At 35.9% G+C, this 20183-nt stretch overlaps 1 protein-coding gene across 5 annotated transcripts in view; it reads left to right on the top strand.

Annotated features, from left to right (window-relative positions):
• Nucleotides 1-20183, top strand: part of TINAG (tubulointerstitial nephritis antigen) — a 48125-nt gene that overhangs the window by 15406 nt on the left and 12536 nt on the right. For 2 of the 5 annotated variants that reach the window (XM_052676893.1, XM_052676902.1), the window contains 6 exons: nucleotides 764-887; nucleotides 3188-3338; nucleotides 10640-10820; nucleotides 11496-11541; nucleotides 12603-12680; nucleotides 16006-16111. In XM_052676893.1, coding sequence (XP_052532853.1) covers nucleotides 764-887; nucleotides 3188-3338; nucleotides 10640-10820; nucleotides 11496-11541; nucleotides 12603-12680; nucleotides 16006-16111 — 686 coding nt within the window. Of the gene's footprint in view, nucleotides 1-763; nucleotides 888-3187; nucleotides 3339-10639; nucleotides 10821-11495; nucleotides 11547-12602; nucleotides 12681-16005; nucleotides 16112-20183 lie in introns of those variants that run through there. The other 3 variants (XM_052676924.1, XM_052676913.1, XM_052676935.1) reach the window with 3 other exon arrangements.

Here is a 20183-nt window from a genome sequence, read left to right on the forward strand (position 1 = left end):
TCATTGTTTTTAATTGTTTAGTGTTTTTGTTATGTCAAACATAGGGCAGATTATTAGCAGCTGTACCAGATGGCTCCTGCATATGTGGGTATTTGTGCAATTCTTACAGGACATAAATTAAAACAGAGAGAAAAGTATGCAAAAAATGACTGTTCAAAACATTTTTTCTGAACAGCCCATGAATTCATATCAACTCAACCTCAGATTGCAAAGCAGAAAGAAAATCAGTGGTTTTCATTCTGGAATGAGAATAAGTGCTGGAAATTGAAAAACCTCTGTGTAAAAGATGAATCAATGAATTTACCCTCCGCTGATTCCCCACTGGTAACTAGAATTTCCTATTTCCAGCCAAGTGGAAAGCATGTCAAGATGAATAGGGTAACATGTTCCTAACTTCATTACTGTTTGCAGCAGAATGCTTTTCCTTCCAAAAATGTCAGCTGGGTCATAACTGACGTGTTTCATAGGGAAATGTTGCTTGAGATAAAAATCAGATAAAAACTGGACAGTTTACTCAGATTGGCAGCTGTACAGCTCAGCTTTTCAGCACAGCTACTGGAGTGCCAGAAAGCCTTCAGCTCTCAGGGCACCCACAGTACCCAGGCACAGGGCAACCACCACATAAATGCTTGGCAAGTCACAGCTGCCAATGCTTGAGGCTTCCTCAATTCAAACATTATGAATATTTAAAACAAAAAAGGGATCATTTTGAAGACAAAGTTAGGAAATGAAGCAGATATACATCTACTGCATTTTGTTTTAGGGAAGCTCCCTTCTGGAAGAAAAATTTCCTGAGTTTTTTGCAGCCACTTATGCATGGCCTGATTGGATTCATGATCCTTTGGACCAACGAAACTGTGGAGCATCCTGGGCATTTTCAACCGCAAGTAATGATCTTTCTTTTTTTTTTTTTTTTTTTTTCCTCCTTTCAAAAATATTATGTATATTAAATGTATAATGAAAACTTATTTTGATTAGTAATCAAGTAATTTGAACTTTCTGCTCAGTTTTTATTAGCAAAAATTAACAATTGAAATTGCTACACTTTTCATTCTAAGATGTCCCAATTTAAGCTATAGAGATTTTCCTTTGCTTTTCATAAGTTTTTGTATCATATGGAGACTTCTTTTGTGACAGGGTGTAGGAATAAAGCCACTGGTGCAGTTTATCATTAAGAACGAAGTGACTCTTACTCATCTACATTCTTTGCTTGACTTGAATGTTTTAAAACAAGTAGATGTCATTTTATATATACATATACACATATATATCTGTGCATTTGCCATTGTCTAATCCTTGAAATTCAAGTAATAAAGTGTAAACTTTTCAGTGATTTTGGGAAGACTCTGAAATTTCTCAGGTGTTTGTGGAAAAAAACCTATTCTCTAATTCTGTAAATAAACCAATGTCAGTAGTGCAATTCAACATCATGTGATAAAACCTCTAGTTTTATGAAAAGTGGACATGTGTGTTTGTGTCACTTTTTCAATCAAATTATAGTGATCAGTTCAGTTAATTATTCTATGTAGCAGTAAATCTCAGTACATATTAAGATATCTACAGATAGAGGAAAAAATTATGCAGTCAAACTTTGACTTGATCTGAACAACAGGTCCTGATTGATGCAGGTTTCTGGTTCTTCAAATCACAGCATAAGGAGATGTCTTAATTTCACTTACAATTTAGTTAATCTGTCTGTCTTTAAGCCATGAATAAATATGTAAGAACTTAGAATCATGACTATCTGATCTAGTTCAGACATCTGTGGTTCAACTTTATCAGAAAGATAATTTTATGTGAATCCCACATTACACCTTAATATGAGTAATTCCACATATTTTCTCCACTTAAGCATCTACTTACTTCCAATTAATATTTTCTTTCTATTTTGTTTTTCTCTCCTCCTCATATAAAGGAATGGATATAAAAAAGAAAGAAAAGAGCTTCAGAAATTCAGCTGCAGAGAGTTGGGAAATATTTGTATGTAGTTTGCTCCAAAATTTACGTTTCCTATTTATTTCCATTGGAAACTACAACAGATATAAAGATCACAGTAACATTATTTGCTAGAGCAGATTGTCAGCTACAAAGCACTATTTTTCAATGCAATGCATCACCACTCGTCGATCTGTGCAGATGAGCTGATGGAGGCACTCTTCATTTTGTGGTGTGACTCTTGTGCATGGCCATCCAGAACGTGGCTTATCTTTCATTTTACTGTTGTCACTGCTGTAATGCACCACTCACTGCCTCACTATGCTCACATTCACTGTTTGGTTTCCATAAACATTAAGCAAATGTCGCTGAACATCAATGGGTGCAATTTTTTCCACATGGAGGAATTAAATGCTACACTGTTGCTTCATACGCACTTCCACGTCAGATGACATTGTGTCAGGTTGCCCCTCTGCTGCCATCTGTCACACAGCAACAAGATGTAATCGAATATTGGTGGGAAGATTCAACCTCTACAGCCATGCTGCCAACATCCACCTCTATTGTTCTGGATCCATATAATAAAATGGGAGGCATTACTTTCAGAGCAGCCCTCATATCTTCTGCTGAATTTAACTATAGATGAATATGCAAGTACAAATATAGAGATTATTATATGAAATCATGTAAATATCTAGTTTGATATTTAATTATATACTAGTATATCTACTAATAAGTTCCTTATGGTACTTTACATTTTTACCACTCTTAAAATTGTTATACAATATCATATTATATGTTATATATAGATATATATATAATACTGTATATTATATATATTATATAGTATACATATATTATATTATCACAGGATCACAGAGTTCACCAACTCTGGGAAAGACCTTCAAGATCATCCAGTCCAACCATCCACCTATCACCAATAGTACTCACTAAATCATGTCCCTCAACACAAAATCCAAAAGTTCCTTGAACACTTCCAGGGTTGGTGACTCCACCACCCCCCTGGGCAGCCCATTCCAGTGCCTGACCACTCTTTCAGAAAAGTAGGATTTCCTAACGTATATCCTGTATATCCATAATGATATCCTATTATATATAATATCCCAATTGTCTTGTAAAAATATGTCCCCAGACAGAAAGTGTTGATGTATTTCAGTCACTCTTTCAAAACAACCACTAAGAAGTTCTGAGTAATTATTTGGTTTTGATAACACAATTTATTTCAAAACAGGTGTTGCAGCAGATAGAATAACAATTCATTCTGATGGCCAAATCACAGACAACCTTTCTGTTCAGAACCTGATCTCTTGCGATACCAGGAATCAACATGGATGTGGTGGTGGCAATATTGAAAGTGCTTGGAGATATTTGAAAACGCATGGGTAAATATTTTATTTATGTTTCAGTTTATCTTGAATAAGTTATATGTGTTATAATGATGATTTCTGATCTTTTGTGATGAAAAGATTTAGCTCTCTCTTAGATCAGAGATCTAAGATCTTAGACCCATATTCGCCTCATCAGGACAATCACATTCTAATGTACACCTTCTTCAAAATATCATAGTGAAGTCCAGGAACTAGGAAGCATTCCCAAAAAAGTAAGTAAAGCCTATTTTAAACAAGATAGCTAAGGGCTCTTGCTGCGTAAACTATTCAACTGTCTAGCTCCCTTTCTCCAAGCCTCATTATATCTCGTTTTTTTCATTATGGTAACCTCTCCAACTACAAGAAACACAAGAAAAGTCTTTCTTTTTGTGTCTAGGAAAATATCATAAATGCAGTCAGAACTTGTATATTATGTTTGGGATACATGCTCTTGATGTTAAACAGCCTTGAGAAAGCAACCAGTTGCATAATACAGTATTTTAAATATTCCAACTGTTTGAACTCTGTCTTCAAATAAAACAAATTGTAATCATGTTATCTCCAGATTGTTCCAAAATGCAACACAGTAGCAAGGACTGTACTTTACTCTTTCTTCCTTCAAGCTGAACTTCTCAAAATTAACAATCCACAAACCCAAAGTGGACAGTTAGAAGTCTGTTGAAATGGCAAGTAATACTCTATAGAAACACAGAATTGCTTAGTTTGGAATGAATGTTTTATTACTATTATTATTTATTTTGGAGATCACCTGCTCAAAGTATGAGTAGTTTCAAAATTAGACAAGATTTTTTATGATCACGTCCCCTGTCATGTTTTGAGAATCTCCAGGGATGGGGGTTCCACAGCCTTTCTTGCAATGTTCAATCATTCTTGCAGCAAAGAACTTATTTAAAATTTATTTTATCTAATTAGTGTCTTCCTTGGCAACACTTGCCAACAGTACCTTTCAGATGTACATCTCAAAGAAGAGTCTTATTCTGTCTCCTCTGTGATCTCTTCTTATGTAGTTGAAGACAGTAGTTAGAACTCCATTTAGCCTTGTCCAGACCAAAAATATTAATATTCCTCAGTTTCAATTTGTATATCACGTCTTCAGTGCCTTCAGAACCTTTATGGCCCTTTACTTGCCCAGCTTGTCATTGTCATTATCTTGGATCCCATGCCTGAACACAGCGTTCCAGATGTGAGCCCACAAGTGACAGTTTGAGGGAAATAACCATTTTTCACAATGCCTTGGCTATGCTCTTGCTAACACAAACCGGTATTGTGGATCCACTTTTGTTGAGAGGGCCCACTGCTACCACACATTCAACCTGATGCTGCAGACACTTCCCTGTTAAACTGGTTTGTGCACAGCACTGCTGCATGGGCAGTTTTGTCTCTCCAGTAGGATACATGTCTTTGTTAAACTTCATGAGATTTCTGTCACCTTCTTTCTCCATCTTCTCAGTGTCCCTATGAATAACAGCCCTGCCCTCCACCATACTGACTACTCACCAACAGTCTGGCATCCTCCACAGATTTACTGAGCATGTTGTATGTTCCACTGTCAAGGTTCTTAATAAATGACACAGTCTTAAGGTAGGGAATGTCACTAGTAAAGAGCCACTAATCATTAGTCACAGGACAGTCTATTTCAGTTTTAGGCTTTGTAACTGACTTACCCAGCCCCACTTTCTCACAGGCTGATGTAGAAATTGCTGAAAGTGTTGCTAAAGTCAAGGTAAATTGCATCCTATGCTTTTCTTATTCACGGTGAAGCTAGTCATGTCATTATAACCAGATTACTTCATCTGGCCACCTCATCATGGGGACACATGATTTGCCCTGGTGGATCTGTGCTGTTTCCAATCAAGTCCTTGACCTTTATGTGCATGGAAACAGCTTCTAGGAGGATTTGCAATAACTTGATTTTATATACTCTATACTTCAGCTGTTGCTCACAATGTAAAACTTATTTTTGTGCTTTCTGCTCCATACAATAATCTGCTTCCCCTCACTTTCATGCACTCCCATCCCTTAATCTTTCTTTCACATACCTCGTATTCATAGGCAGAGAGATCTCAGGTCTGCTGTCTGTCAACTTTTAATTTTAGCTTATGAAAAAGCAAACAATCCATGAACAGATCAGGAGAATGTCAGATGTGCTGCATCATACGTCATAGTTGTCATGGTAGCCAGGGGATCCAGGTGAAGATCAAAGCACTGTCATTCAAACAGACATTGAGTATATAAAGCAATCATTCTGCTTGTCCTCAAGTGTACCAGAAAGGTGATCTATTTTTTATCAGATCAGATGAGGATTCCAGGGCTTAAACATTCAACTAGTTTTGACATTTTTTGAGTGGAAGACCCTCCAGCTAAGTGAATACAACAGGAACCAAGGGACTTCACCTTGGTAAAAGCCTCAGCATCTCATTTAAGTAAAGATGAAGTAAAGAAATTAGTTATGGCTTTACATTTTAAGAAATTGAATATGGTCCTTCTAATCTGTAGCTCATGCTCTTAACAGAGTAAATATAACTCTTGCTAGAGTTGTTTACCTACCATGCTAAGGATAGGAGCATAAGATTTTCCAGTGTAAATAAGATTCATTTTGATCAGTATTATCTCCACAGCTGTTGGAGATAGTTGTTTTTAAAGAAAATGGCCTAAGGAATGCAGAAATAGGATAGATTTTCTGGGTTCCTGTTTTCCCTGTCTATTAGCTCAGTATGGATATATCCACCATGACCCCATAATAATGAATTTCTTCATATAGCAAGAAGCTATTTATTTTTTAACCTAAAGAAGTGTGGTTACTGACACAGCATTCCCCAGAGGCAGTTTAGGCATACAATAGTTAGTTCCTTCTAACTAATAAAAAAAAGAAGTTGTGCTGAAAATGTATGAAGCACTTTATTTACCCAGCTATATCTATACTTCAGATTTCAAAGGATGTTCACTGTTACTCCTTTTCTTGACACCTCAATGTACTCACCAGAGACTTTTCAGCTGACTGTCTGAGTAACCAGTTTGGAGGGCAAGTTCTGCAGATATCTGACACATCTACAGTCCACAGCCATCTTCTCAGTCCATCACATATCATTAGTGTTGCTCCTGAGCCACCTCCTACACATACAGCATCACTGCACTCTTACAGATGTTTGCCTGCCACCTGTATTTATCCCCCATTATTGATTCACTATTAAAGTACCAAACTTGAAAATATTTCTACTTCCCATTTTTATAAACAGTTCTAAATCCTGATTTGTGTTCTTCAAGTTCAAAAGATCCATCAGAATTCCACCTTAAAATAAAATCCAAAGAGTGAGAACAGATAATGGAGGAACACAAGAATGGCTATACAGAGTTTGAGCAAAGGTCTTTCTAGCCCCAAGAGCAAAGGATATCACATTCATCTAAAAGCTTAAGCAGAAGTAATGGTTCACTAATGTGGATCACTAAGTCATTTTTCTTTCTAATGCTCACAATACTTTATTTTCACTATGAAAAATTGGAAATGTATGGGGTAAAAGTCTGAAGTGTCTTTTGAATAAGTCCTGAGAAATGGTGCTTGCTTCCTCACACTTTCAGGTAACTTTTATTTTATGAGCCTGTATATGGCAATCAATTTTTTTTTTTCATTATCTCCGTAGCCTGCAATAGGTAGAAAGCACATTGATTTTCTATGTGGAGTTGCAAATTTTCACAGCAGGTGTTCAATGATGTATTAGAGTTCCTGGTTTTCTGATTTCTGAAGTGTGCTTATCTCCAATTTTTGATAAATTTTCAGGAAAAAAGAGTGCTAGTCTAAACTATCCCAGTGAAGTCAGTGGAAGATTTCCATAAAGCTTGATAAGGAGAACTTTCATAAAAACTGAGCACATATGAGTGAAAACTGCTAGATGAGTAGCCAAATGGCTGTTTAACACTCCTTTTCTCTCTGTCTTTCTCCATTAATTAAAGAATATATCTTTATTCTAATTCCAATTATTCTTAATTTTAAAAATCTCAAAAGCAAGTCACAAATTGTGAGGAATCAGTTTGGTTTGAAAATATCTTTTTTTGAATGTGGTGCTGGAAATTACAATTTATATAAATATATGTACATGAACACAAAACAAGCTGTTATTTCTACACAGCCATAGAAATGAAGGGTAATCAATTGTGTAACAAGCAATAACAGCCCATGTACATGTGGCTTAAATGCCTATCATTACTGAATTGAAAGCTGGGAATACAGACTGTCTTCAGATATTTTGGAAAGGATTGAAAAGATTTACTCACACTGTGAGTAAATTGAAGATCTAAATGATATCAGCCTAATTATACTTAGATGGACATTTACTTTTCATGTAGACAGAGTTACTGCTTCTTGCAGTTTCTGGGCATGTTGGTCTACTTTGGGAGCAAGAAATTTGCTAAGAAAAAATACTTTTTCCTCATAGTCAATTGTTCTACCATCAAAAGCTTAATGGGAAAATACCAAGAGTAGTTGAAGCACACATGTACTAATCTTGTAAAAATCCTGATGGATAAGTAAACACAAGCAAATCTAATTATCCTTCAATCTGTGTGAATATAGTTTGTCCTTTTTCAGATTCAGCAAGTTGAGTATATCCGGTGACCTACTAAAATATGAGGGCTGCTCTGAATTTAATGCCTCCCATTTTATTGTGTTGTCCACAGTGTCAGAGGCAGATGCTGGTAATACTGCAGTAAAGGTTGAACTGCTCACCAGTATTCTGTTCCATTTTGTTGCTGTGCAACAGATAGCAGGAAAGGGGCAGTCTGACACAATGCTATCCAAAATGGAAGTGTGTATGAAGCAATGATGTGTCATCAAATTCCTCCATGCAGAAAAAGTTGCTCCCACTGATGTTCACTGATGTTTGCTGAATGTTTATGAAGATTAAACAGTGGATGTGAGCACAGCAAGAAGGTGGATGGTGTGTTTCAGCAGTAGTGCCAATAACAGTGTGTCACTTCCACTGGTGCAGATCTTTACAAGCATAGAATGTGGGCTCTTGTTCATTGCTGTTGAAAATGCACAGCTAGTAGTGATGATTCTGTTTAAAAAGTACTGCTCTGTGGCTGAGAATTTGCTCTGCCAGATAGTGTTATTGAGCTCTCTGAATTCAGTCTTTAGAAGAGGCCTTCTGATATGTGTTCATGATATCATCACAGAAATGTGTGTATTGTTTTAGAAACATCTAGCATTGTAATATGGAAAACTAGAAAGACCTAGAGTATGAAAATTATAAAATAATTAGTGGAAGATTCAGTACCTTTACTTGAATATTTTAAATTGATAGCAAGGGCATTTTAAGCTTGCTTGCTTCAATTTATTGAAGGAAAAAGGATTTTCAGTTAGCCAAACAGTCAAAATGGTTGAACAATTCAGAAAAAGCAATTTAAAATAAAGAAACTTACTGTATGAGGAAGCAGTTCATTGTAATTAGGGTTTTGATGTATTGCCAAGGTAAAGAATTAAAACCTCTCCTTACCATTTTTTGAAAAGACTTCTTTTTTTTATTATCCTTCTCTATACTTGAATGTAAGGATGGCTCTTAACCTGTTTTTCAAAGCTACTTTGATTTAACACTTTGGAGACTTTTACATCCAAAATTAGCATGAGTTTAAATCTCAGGTGATTTACTGCAGCCCCTCTGCAATCACTCCTTTGACAGAATCAGTGCTAAATTCCCTCGAGTCTATGAAGCCTTAGGCTAGAGAAGAATCATCCAGAAGAAGCTCTCTTTGCAATTCAAAGATTTGTCTTTGATTACTTATGAACAATCAATTAATTTCATGTATTTTCTATTGAATATTTCCTCCACGATTCTTGCAACCTACTAATTTTAATTATTTTGAAATCTTTATTACAATAAAAGCTGCCCAGCGATGATTGGTCTTAGTATTTTCAAAACACAATCTTTGTAGAATATATAATTTCATTTAAATCATTCAAAAGGAGTCTTAATTTCTGTAAATATACTCTGAAACCTTGAAAGCAAAACCATTGATGCAGATTTCTAATGGCGGTGCAAAAAATTTACTTACTGTATTTGTGACTGCAAACCCTCTGCATTTGGAAAAGCTTTTGAGAAATGTTTCTAAGAAATAGTGAGGATGGTCTTCAAGATCTGCATAGACCAGACATGTAACACTATTACAGCATGTCTGTCATTTTAGTGACATTTAGCAGAAAGGATCCTGCTGTCAACAACGAGGGTCCTACAGAAGAAGCCCTGTGGCCTCCTCCCCCTAGGATTGTCACCAACCTTTTCTGAATATTAGGTGACACATATTCACCAGCCTTTAAGTCTACCTCTGTTTATTCTTTTGGTCCACATTTTCTTGCAGGCAATGTCCTGTCCTTCTCTGCTTCCTAACTTTATATCAAAGTATACTTTCTGAGTTCAGCCTGAGTTTGAACCTGCCAAGATGAAATTTCTCACGTGATGGGAAAACCAATCCTACAGATAAAGCAATTCCTTAACCGTATTCTCATCTTCTTTGTAAGCATAAATTCCTGAAAGTTATTGCAAAACAGTACAATTATAAATTCCACCACTAAAGCCTGTTGAGTTTCACCCTTTCTCTGTTACGTATTTTGTTACAGAAAAGTGCCTCCTGCCAGCATCGCTATAGAGATTTTTATTTTTCCCATGAATCAAGATAATCAACCCAGTCACCAGGCCATGTCTAAATGCTTTTCCTAGTATGTCTCTGCAGCTGGAGCGCTCATTAACTCAGTTCTGTGCTCTCACTTGTACTTACTTCCCACTTGTTTATCTTTTAAGGAAGTGCATTTCTTCCGGAAATGCTTTGGTTAGTGTGAACTAAGCTGCTAGTATTAATTGCTAAGCATTGTGCCTCTCTTTGGAAGAACCATCAAATTCACTCTTTTGTCAGCAAACCAATTATTTTTACCCAGACCTTTAAAAAAAGTTACAGAGAATTCTTCTGTCAATAAAGTTTACAAAGAAAAGTGAGCAAATTTTCACATTATATGTGAGAAAAATATGAGGTCAGACACATTTTAGCTGAAAGAAATAAAGAGACCTGTAGCTTTTCAGCAGCATTCCTTCAGAAAATATAGATAAAGCTAGAAAATAATTTCACTTAAAAGTTTTTGATGCAAAGATGCACATTTCACAAGCCATTTTTGATGAATGTAGACTTTGTGGTTTATCAAATGTTCATATGTTTGAAGAATGAATGCCTCCATAAACTCACAGTGGTAAAATAATTATGAACTTGGAATAAAAGTTAAAAAAATCTTATTACATCTATTTTTAATTGATCAGGGTCGTATCCTATGCCTGCTATCCATCATTTTGGAAGCATCATCTGGATTCACCAAGTGAAAATCACTGTTATGTGTCCAGTGAATATGGAAAAAATCATACAAATGGGCCCTGTCCCAATGCTTTGGAAGATTCCAATCGGTTATATCGCTGTGGCTCTCACTACAGGGTCTCCTCAAAAGTAAGTTCATGCTGTGCACACATCCTGTCATTTTCATGTTGTCCTTTGGGGCTTGAAAATAATTTGGTAGATGGAAATATTTGCACTTTGCTTGAACACTTTTAAGGAGAGTTTTTTTTTTTTTATTGCACTTGAGATATTATATTCTTTGTAGTTTCTCAGTTTATCTCTTCAAAGTTATGCTGCTGTGGTTCTTTAGAAATTAAAGATAGAAATGAAATTATGCAGTCATAAATGCCATAAATTATTTCTTCTTAATCATATTCTTGATAGTTTTTCTCATTTGGTAAACCAAATATGCTTTAGCAGAAATACAAGTGGTATATTTTATGCCATATACATACAACATAGAATGGTTTGGGTTGGAAGGGATCTTTGAGACCACCTAGTTAAAACCTCCCTGCTATAGCCAGGAGCACCTCCCTGTAGACCACATTGCTCAGAGCCCCATCCAGCCTGGCCTTGAAAGCTTCCAGAGAGGAGGGATGCACAACTTCTCTGGGTAACCTGTTACATATGTTATATATAACCTGTTATACATATGTATATATACAATATATGCATATGGTAATAAATTGGTATGTTTTTATGTTGGTATGGTATTGAATTTATATTATTTAACATAATGTATTTTATTCCCTTGCCTTCTCTGCTGCTGCTCTTCCTTTCTCTCAGGAAACTGATATAATGGAAGAAATCATGGCCAAAGGACCTGTGCAAGGTATGGTAAGTTTGAAATATGTTAATACTGTCATTGAAGTAATTAATGTACAACGATCTTGTAGCTAAATATTAGAAATCATAAATTGCTTTCCATGGTGAATAAAAAAGATGTATGTGCAGTAATTCACCCAGGGTATCCAGCATTGATGTAACTTCTGGTGTGCAAGGGCTCAGATCTTCTAGGGAAATAAAGATACTCCAGCAGGATGTGGGGGAATGGAAAAGAGTTGTTTAGCCTGACTGGTTGCAGCTGCAGATGGTGCTGACAGCATCTGGGGATGGGGAAAGGGCGTTGTGCTGGATATCCATCTGATCTGGATGGACAACCAATGCAAAACCAGGAGACTTTCTTATTTCAATTGACTTGAGTTATATAATGAATTATCATGGCCTCCATTTCATTACTGAAAAATACAGGATTGGATATAATTCATTTCAGTGTACTGTGATGTTGAAATTACTTCTTAAATTTCTATATGAGCGGCTGCAATTTGAAGCTCAACTTTGACAAAATCAGTACTGTTAGTCTTCTTCTGCCCAACTTTGTTTGCTCAAGGGAAACATTCTTTCCCACATTGAATTTTGTCTAGAAGTGAACACAGTGTTTCTACTTATTTTGAGATAAGGAAACAGTTCAAATCCCGAAAACAGAATTTCAGACTGCTCTCTAATACTGCCTTCCCCTGCTATATACACATAGTTTGCTATTTTAATCTATCTGTACTAAATCTTCCACATAAAATTATCTAGATTCAGATGTTTGTTAAGTTTTAATCACACAATGATTCATATCATTTTTGGAATGTCAATGTGTTTTCAGTCTCAAGGTAATATTGTATGTGAAAAATAAAATCTAGATCTTAAAAGAGCATTTATCTGAGAGCTTCTACAACTGAGTGTGATTCCTGTCCATTCTTCCTTCGTGTTATATGAGATCCTTAAATGAGTATCTGTTACGATCTAATAGTTTGTCACTGTTCTTATTCTATCTTTCCATAATACAAATGCAATCAGGATATGATTCTAACTTTAAAACGATATCATGCATTTTTTTTTCAGAACATCCTGAAAGTGATCTTCAGCTACTGAAAATGATTTTCATTTTCCTTCACTTGTCATTCCTCAAGATCTTACAAAGTACTTATGACCAATCTTATCTAATGTAATGAGTAATATTTAATAGCTGGATAATTTTCAAAAACCTTCCAAGATGATGAAAATCATCTTGTTTAATGATTAATAATTTTGTTTTCTTTGTGCACATTCAATATTATGAAGGATACATGTATTCTTAACAATTCTGAAAAAGTAGGTGTAGGAATATAGTTAAAAACTTTCTCCTATACAGCTTTCAAGTTTGAATGACAGCTTCTCTCTGGCAAACATCATTGTTTTATGTGGTGAGCAGAACAATTAGCAGTTTGAAGTGCAGATGATGGAATTCTAGTTTCTTTCAAAATTAACTTTGAAATAAACGTTGTGTAGTTTTACTAATGCTTTGAAAATTTTCCAGTAGACAATCAAATACTGCGCATAATTTTTATTTAATGGATTTTATGACATACTCCTATACAGTGCTGACATAGGATAAGAATCTCTTTTGTAATGTTGGCTGCTCTCAGCCAAAATCAAAGCTAAAAACACATTGGCAATACAGGAAATTTGTAATTTTACTTATCATGATCTTGGAAATAAAGGAACATTACATATACTACCACAGATTTGGAGAAAGCACTAACCTGCATTAATGTACTGTGCTACACTTTTTTTTCTCTGATAGCTACTACATTTTTGGGTTTTGTATCTTCGTATGTCTAAGATACATGGATTCTAATTTAAGAATTGTATTCAGTGGAATCCACAGTAGGATGAATCCATAGTAGAATGAATCTGCTGTGTTTATGCAAGGATCTGACAGCTCAGCATGACTGAGGTAGTTTATGCATAAGCTACAGTGAGGCACAAAAATTACTGCCTCTTCCAATTCATTAATCATTAATTCTTTCATTTTGGAAAATGCATGGTTGCTTTGATATGGGATGGCACATATCTGGCTGGAAAAGTGAGATCCCTTCCAAGTCACAGTCCATATCAGGACAAGGTCTCTGCAAAAATAAAAATATCTCAGTGCTTGACTTTGAATTATCACCTTTCTATCTACTCTACACTTAATGAACACAGCTCCTGATTAATATGCAGGCTTTTTAAATAGGTATGAATAAATATATATGCATATATGCAAATATACGTACAATTATATACAGATCTACATATACAGAATATATACATATTCCACGTATGTACATGTAATACACAACTAGCTGAAATTTTCTCATATAGGTTGAAGTTACTTTGCAAATATATTTCAAATGTATTTCATTTCAGTATGATAGATATGATAGTGCTTCAAAGAGCCAAGAACATACTTTTGATTTAGAGGTGCTGATACAGAATAAATTGTTCACTGAAATTGAACAAACGGACCTTGATATTACTGATAGAGGGATAATCACAGGAATTCCCAGATTTATACACTGGAGAACCTGCGATAGGAAGGGGTAAACCTTTGCAGGGAAATTTTGTTGAGTCCTGACCTTGCAGCTAGAAGACGAGGGTAAAGTTTGTGCTATTTTCCACTTGGACTGTTGCTATCAATAACTGTGAGCTCTCATTCTGCAGACAGCTCTGGCAGAAGCTCTGGCATTATTCATTAAATTTATTTTTCTTATTTAACTGATAAAACTCTTCCCATTTCTTGCCACTTACCATCATGGTTGCTTATTCTCTGTGTGTTTCTATCTGCATAAATTTGGGACATGACAGACATTATTAACAATGCATATTTTCAGCTGGGTTTCCTGAGTAAATGAAACCTATATAAATGACCATGTTTTGAGCTGTTTTTTTTTCCTCCCATCTTTCTGTCTCCTAAAATTTGAGAATGCTTTCTGTTTCAAGCCAATTTGATAGAGACCAAGAGGTCATAAAGACAATTTCCTTCAAGTTTTTGACAATATTCATGTAGGGGAAATTAATCTGAAAACATGCCAGATGAATAAAAAAATGCATCATGAGCTTGCCTTACTCAATGGATACTGCAGATCTATACAAGGTACATATGTGTTAATACTCCAACCACATTAAAATTGTCATTGAGACATGTATGTTATAAGATTCCTGAGGCACAAGACTTTAAGAAACTGAGTTTCATTAATTCTCACGTTCCAGGCAGTGTGGCAATTTTACATAATCACAGAATTGTAGGGGCTGGAAGGGACTTCAAGAGATCACGGAGTCTAAGCCCCTGCAAAGCAGGTTCCCTATGGGTTTCCTATAGGAATGGCCATTCCCCTGGTCCTGTCCCCACAGACTGCTGAAAAGAAGTTGGCCAAGTCCATTTGACTCCCACACTTAAGATACTTATAAACATTAATCAGATGCTCTCTGTTTTCTTTTCTCAAGGCTGAACAGACCCAGTACGCTCAACCTTTCTTCACAGGGGAGCTGTTCTAGGCAAATATAAGTGTGCTAAAATCATAAGCTAAATGCAGACTGAAAGTAAGCCTGTATTCACACTTCTATTTATGTAATGTAAGATGGAAAATATTTTCTCTAGATCTTGTAGCCCAGCAAGTAACAAAACAAATGGAACTAACTTAGCAGAACGAATTGGAAAAAAACCTCAAAATATTTTCCTTAAAATTGAAACAAGTGATAATCCTATGAAAAGATGTAAAGTGCAGATAGTAATATTCATTCTCTTGCACCAAATTTACAGTTCGTCAGCTTGTTGGCCTTACATAGTTATTAACAAACTGTATTTTGATCCACAGTTTTACAATACTTTCATTTGAAAGTCATAATGAACAAAGACATAGAAAATCTATTTTTCCATAAGGAGATTCCAGTCTACCCAATGAACTCTGTTTAAATTAAAAAAAAAAATTAAAACAAATTGCAAATGTTTGTCAGTCTGCCATATTTCATAGGATGTTACATACATGCATATACATTGGCAGTTAAATACTTCTCTGGACTATGCAGATGCTTCTCAGAACTGAGGATTTTATGCATGAACCTTGAAGAGATTTGTCTTATTGGACTGGATTTGTACAGAACTTAGAAAACCTGCATAAGCCCATAGGAGAAGATATTTCATCTTCTTCATTTTTTTAAATTTTTTTTTAATTGAAATAGATCTGTCATAGGGAGTTTCCAGGACAAGGAAAGCCAACTAATTTGGCAGGAGACTTTTGAGAGGTGTGTTGGAATATTTCCCTTGGTTTACTCAAAGGAGGCAACTTCTGAGTAATTAGTGAATTTATTGTAATTGCAAAGAACACTCATGCAGTATGACACAAAACCTGACAGCTAAAATTAAAGGAGCAATCTAGAGTACAAGCAATATTTGCTAACTGTGCTGATTTATCCTACCATTTTCTTTTTTTTTTTTTTTTTTTAGCTATTATGAAAGTCTATGAGGATTTTTTCCTTTACAAAGAAGGAATCTATAGACACTCCTACAAAGAGGGATCCAAATGGAAAACTCACTCAGTGAAACTCCTTGGGTGAGTATTCTTTTACCCTTTTTTCCATGCTAATCATGAAAGCTCAGTTTAGAATCTTACGGTTTTGTTGTCAGAGATGTAGTGCTGTTACCTCCCAGTGAAAGATTCTGTTTGTTTCATTTTTGTATATCTGAGAATTTTAGAAGTCCTTGGAATGAGCTGTAGTCCCACAGCCTTTTAATCCACTCTAACATATGTTCTAAGACTTCAAAGATAGAAGTTGTGGCCTGAACTGAAATGAACAAGTCACCAAGCAGAATCCAAGGTGAAATGTAAACGTTGCCGGTGGCCTCCTAACTAGCCAGCACAGTTGTATTTACACAGCAGTCTGAGCTCTCCACACCCCAAACAGAAATCAGCTGCTGCAGGTGTGCTGCTGGTTTTATCTGGGGTGCATAAGAAGAACACACCCAGTCTGAAACTGTTGCAGAAGAATATGAATAATACATCAGTTGATTTCCCCTCAAATGCTGAACAGTGCCAACAGGTGACAAGTGTCTAACAGTGCACGCACTTGAGTTACAGAATGCTAAATCAGAGTGTTTTTTACTCTAACATGGAGGGAATATGCAAGGTTGCACTTAATAAATCACTGAAGGAATAGTTAAACAGACAAATGGCTGAAGATAAGTCTCAAACAAATATTTTGTAGGTGATGTAGAATATAAAACAAATAATGATTCAGTCTTGTTGGAGAAAGATTGCTGAGAGTATCTCCGACATGATACTTCAAGAAGAAAGTGTAGTGAAATAAATTGCCTATTGTATCTGTGATATAGATACCCTTGCAAAGGGTATGGAAATTATAATGGTTGTGGAAACTGCTGACTAGGAATTACAAGAGTGTGTCTGCTAGTGCTAGACAGAAGCAGCAGACTTAAGCAGGATCAGCCTTGAGCCTATAGAGTTGCAAAAATCCTGACTCAAAGACTAACAGAGGAAAAGCTCCTGAAGAGAGCATTGCAAAGATATGAAAGAGAGAAACTGGCAGGGACTTTGGAAAACAGTCTGCATTAGGAAAATAGGTTTATGAAGGAAATCCTGTATGTTTGGTATATATATATGTATTGTATTTAAGGTATATCTGGAAGAGAAATTGATAAACAGGAAAATTGGAACTTCAGGGATGAGCCTCTATGGGGCTGTAAGTGCAGATATTGGGATTCCTATGTTTGGCAAAAGTGTAGGGTGGTAATAACTATTCCCTCAAATAAAAATATGTTGTCTAACCTAGTGAATCTCATCACAGGGAAAAGTGATTAGACCAGAATTGCACAGGGGAACAACATGATAGCTGAGGAGCAAGGGACAAGGACTATTAATGTGCTGAAGTAGCTGCTGATTTAAATGATAACCATTAGGATGGTCGCAGAAAAAGAAACAGTCAAGGAGCCATTTATAAGCAAAAAATAGGGCATCTTAGACCTGCAGTAGCCTCAGAGGATTGTATGGACCAGTCTGTGCAAAACACTGAGTAGGAAGAAAGTGTTTTTATATGCCAAAGGACATGAGAAAAAAGTGAATGAAAAAGAAGAAAAAGAAGGCAAAGAAACATCAGACTGATTAGGAGTTTAATATGTGGGAAATACATTTACTTTCTAATTTTTGTTGAAGATTGCTGAACTGATCTAATGGATCCAAAACTGTAATGAATGTCCCTTTTTTTTCACCATCTAATGTATAAGTGTTCTGACAGCTGGGACTATGCCACGTGAAATATTTGCAGAGTTGTTTAATTGTAAAATTGGATCCAATTTTGACAAGTTGAAGATTGTTTGAGCCCAAGACCAGGTGTACTTAAACTTATCAGGGAATCAGAGAATCATTTAAGTTGGAAAGGACATTTGAAGGTCATCTGGTCCAACTGAAGAGAGGTCTGGAGCACAAGCCTTATGAGGAGCATCTGAGAGAGCTGGGATTGTTTAGTCTGGATAAGAGGAGACTCAGGGAGACTTTATTGCTCTTTACAAATATATGAACAGAGGTTGCAGTGGCGTGGGGGTCAGCCTCTTCTCCCATGTAACCAATACAAGGAGTAGCTGGAATGGCCTCAAGTTGCACCAGGGGAGGTTCAGGATGAGCATTAGAAAATACTTTTTCTCCAAGAGTGTGGTCAGATACTGGAATGGGCTGCCCAGGGTGGTGGTGGAGTCACTGACCCTGGAGTTGTTCAAGAAACCTTTAGATGTTATACTGTGGGACATGGTTTTGCAAGAAATACTGGCGGTAGGTGGTAGGTAGATGGTTAGACTGGATGTTCTTAGTGGTCTTTTCCAACATTGGTGATTCTATTATTCTATGATTCTAACTCCCCTGTAATAAACAAGGACATCTGCAGCTCGATCAGATCACTCAGAGCCCCATCTACCACCTCTCTGGGCACCATTTTACTAGCAATGATGAATCCAGTGATTAAATATGGCTCAGCACTATGAGGTCTAAAACACTGCTTTGTAAAGATTCAAACACTTTCAGAATGAAGCTGTCACTTTTTCATATCATTCATATCAACACTTTGAACTAATTTGAATGTAAAATGCATAGCCCAGACACAAGCTCTCTGCGATCTACAACAGCTTGTTCTGCTCTTGTTTGTTTGTTTTGTGTGCACATTGTTTTGTTGTTGGTTTTGAGCAGAAGATAATGCAAAATCTTTTCCATGGAAAAAAAAAGCTCATGAGAATCTCATGAATGCTGAACTGGAATTAAAAATTGTGATGATTATTTTCATTTTGCATCACAGAATTTTTTTGAGAGAAAAAGGGGCAGAGACTTGATGCAGTACGATAAAAATATACAGTTTTATGCAGGCTGATATTCATTGTGATCTAATTTTTAAATTTATAACTCCTAAAAATGAGTTAATGTTTGTAAAAGGCAGTTATAGTAATGGATGACCACAATGAACTGATATATGCAATCTCTCAAAAACACTTTTGAAAGGGCCATAAGCTCTTCATGCTTGCAACTATGTATAAGGCTACAGAGTGTTATAAAATAGATATAAATTTTAGTGAAACCATTTTTAACACAAACAGATAGGCTCATATAAATGTCTAACTGAATACACTGACTGAATTCTGTCACTATGCAAGTTGAAACTGCTATTTTCTATCATTTTGAGGTTTCTACTTCATAAAATCAGCACTAAGTCTAAAAAAAATCTATCTCCAGTATGTAGTGTATGACCTCAGGCTCAAGGAGAGCATGGGAAAAGAACTGTGAGGAAACAAAAAAGAAAAATATGGAGCAGCCAGGCAGAGGGTGTTGCAGGTTGCAGATGGTTTGAGTGTAAAGATGGTCTCTGTGGACAGTGAAATAAGTTTCCAATGGACTGAAGTCAAGACTGACATGCTGACAGACAAAGTATGATGTCTCAAGTTTCTGTGTCTTGTCTGCAGTCAGTGAGGTAAGTAGAAAAAATGAGTAACAGAGACTGGAATTCGTAACGTTTAAGTTTTGATGAGTAGAATTTAGAAGTTACATCTCTGCTAGGCAGTCGTGGTTTCCTTTATTATCCGTGGCTGTTGTGCTGCTCTTTCTGTCTGTCCTTAAGTGCAGTTAATTGCTGTTTTTTTTTTTTTTAACTTCTGTTTGTTACTTGTAAAGGAACCCCTGGGGATAATGTCAGACTTGCAGAGCTAACATTAAAATGTCTAAGGTAGACTAGATGAATCCCACTATAAAAACGTCATAAAGTAACGCCAGCTTGTGCAACAAACTCACTGACCAATGGTCCATAATGTTTGTGGTAAGATAATATCCTCAAAATGTCACATGCTTGTTTGTGTCTATGTACACACACAGGTATATGGATTTATGTGTATATACGCATTAAATTTCAACTCAAAATCACACCAGAATGAAAACTACCTGAAAAGGCACAAAAGAACTACAAAGAGCTAATGAAGACAAACTGTTCAGATTTTGGCAATTTTCACATTTCTTTTTGCACTCACATTTTAAATAGAATGATTGAAATTGCTAGGATCAGTGACTAAATATATATGGAACTGAACACTCACCTTAAGAGATCTTAATAAAAACAGACTTAATTCACATCAAAATGAAT

The sequence above is a fragment of the Tympanuchus pallidicinctus genome, unplaced genomic scaffold (assembly GCF_026119805.1).
Source record: "Tympanuchus pallidicinctus isolate F22 unplaced genomic scaffold, pur_lepc_1.0 scaffold1, whole genome shotgun sequence".
NCBI lineage: Eukaryota > Metazoa > Chordata > Aves > Galliformes > Phasianidae > Tympanuchus > Tympanuchus pallidicinctus.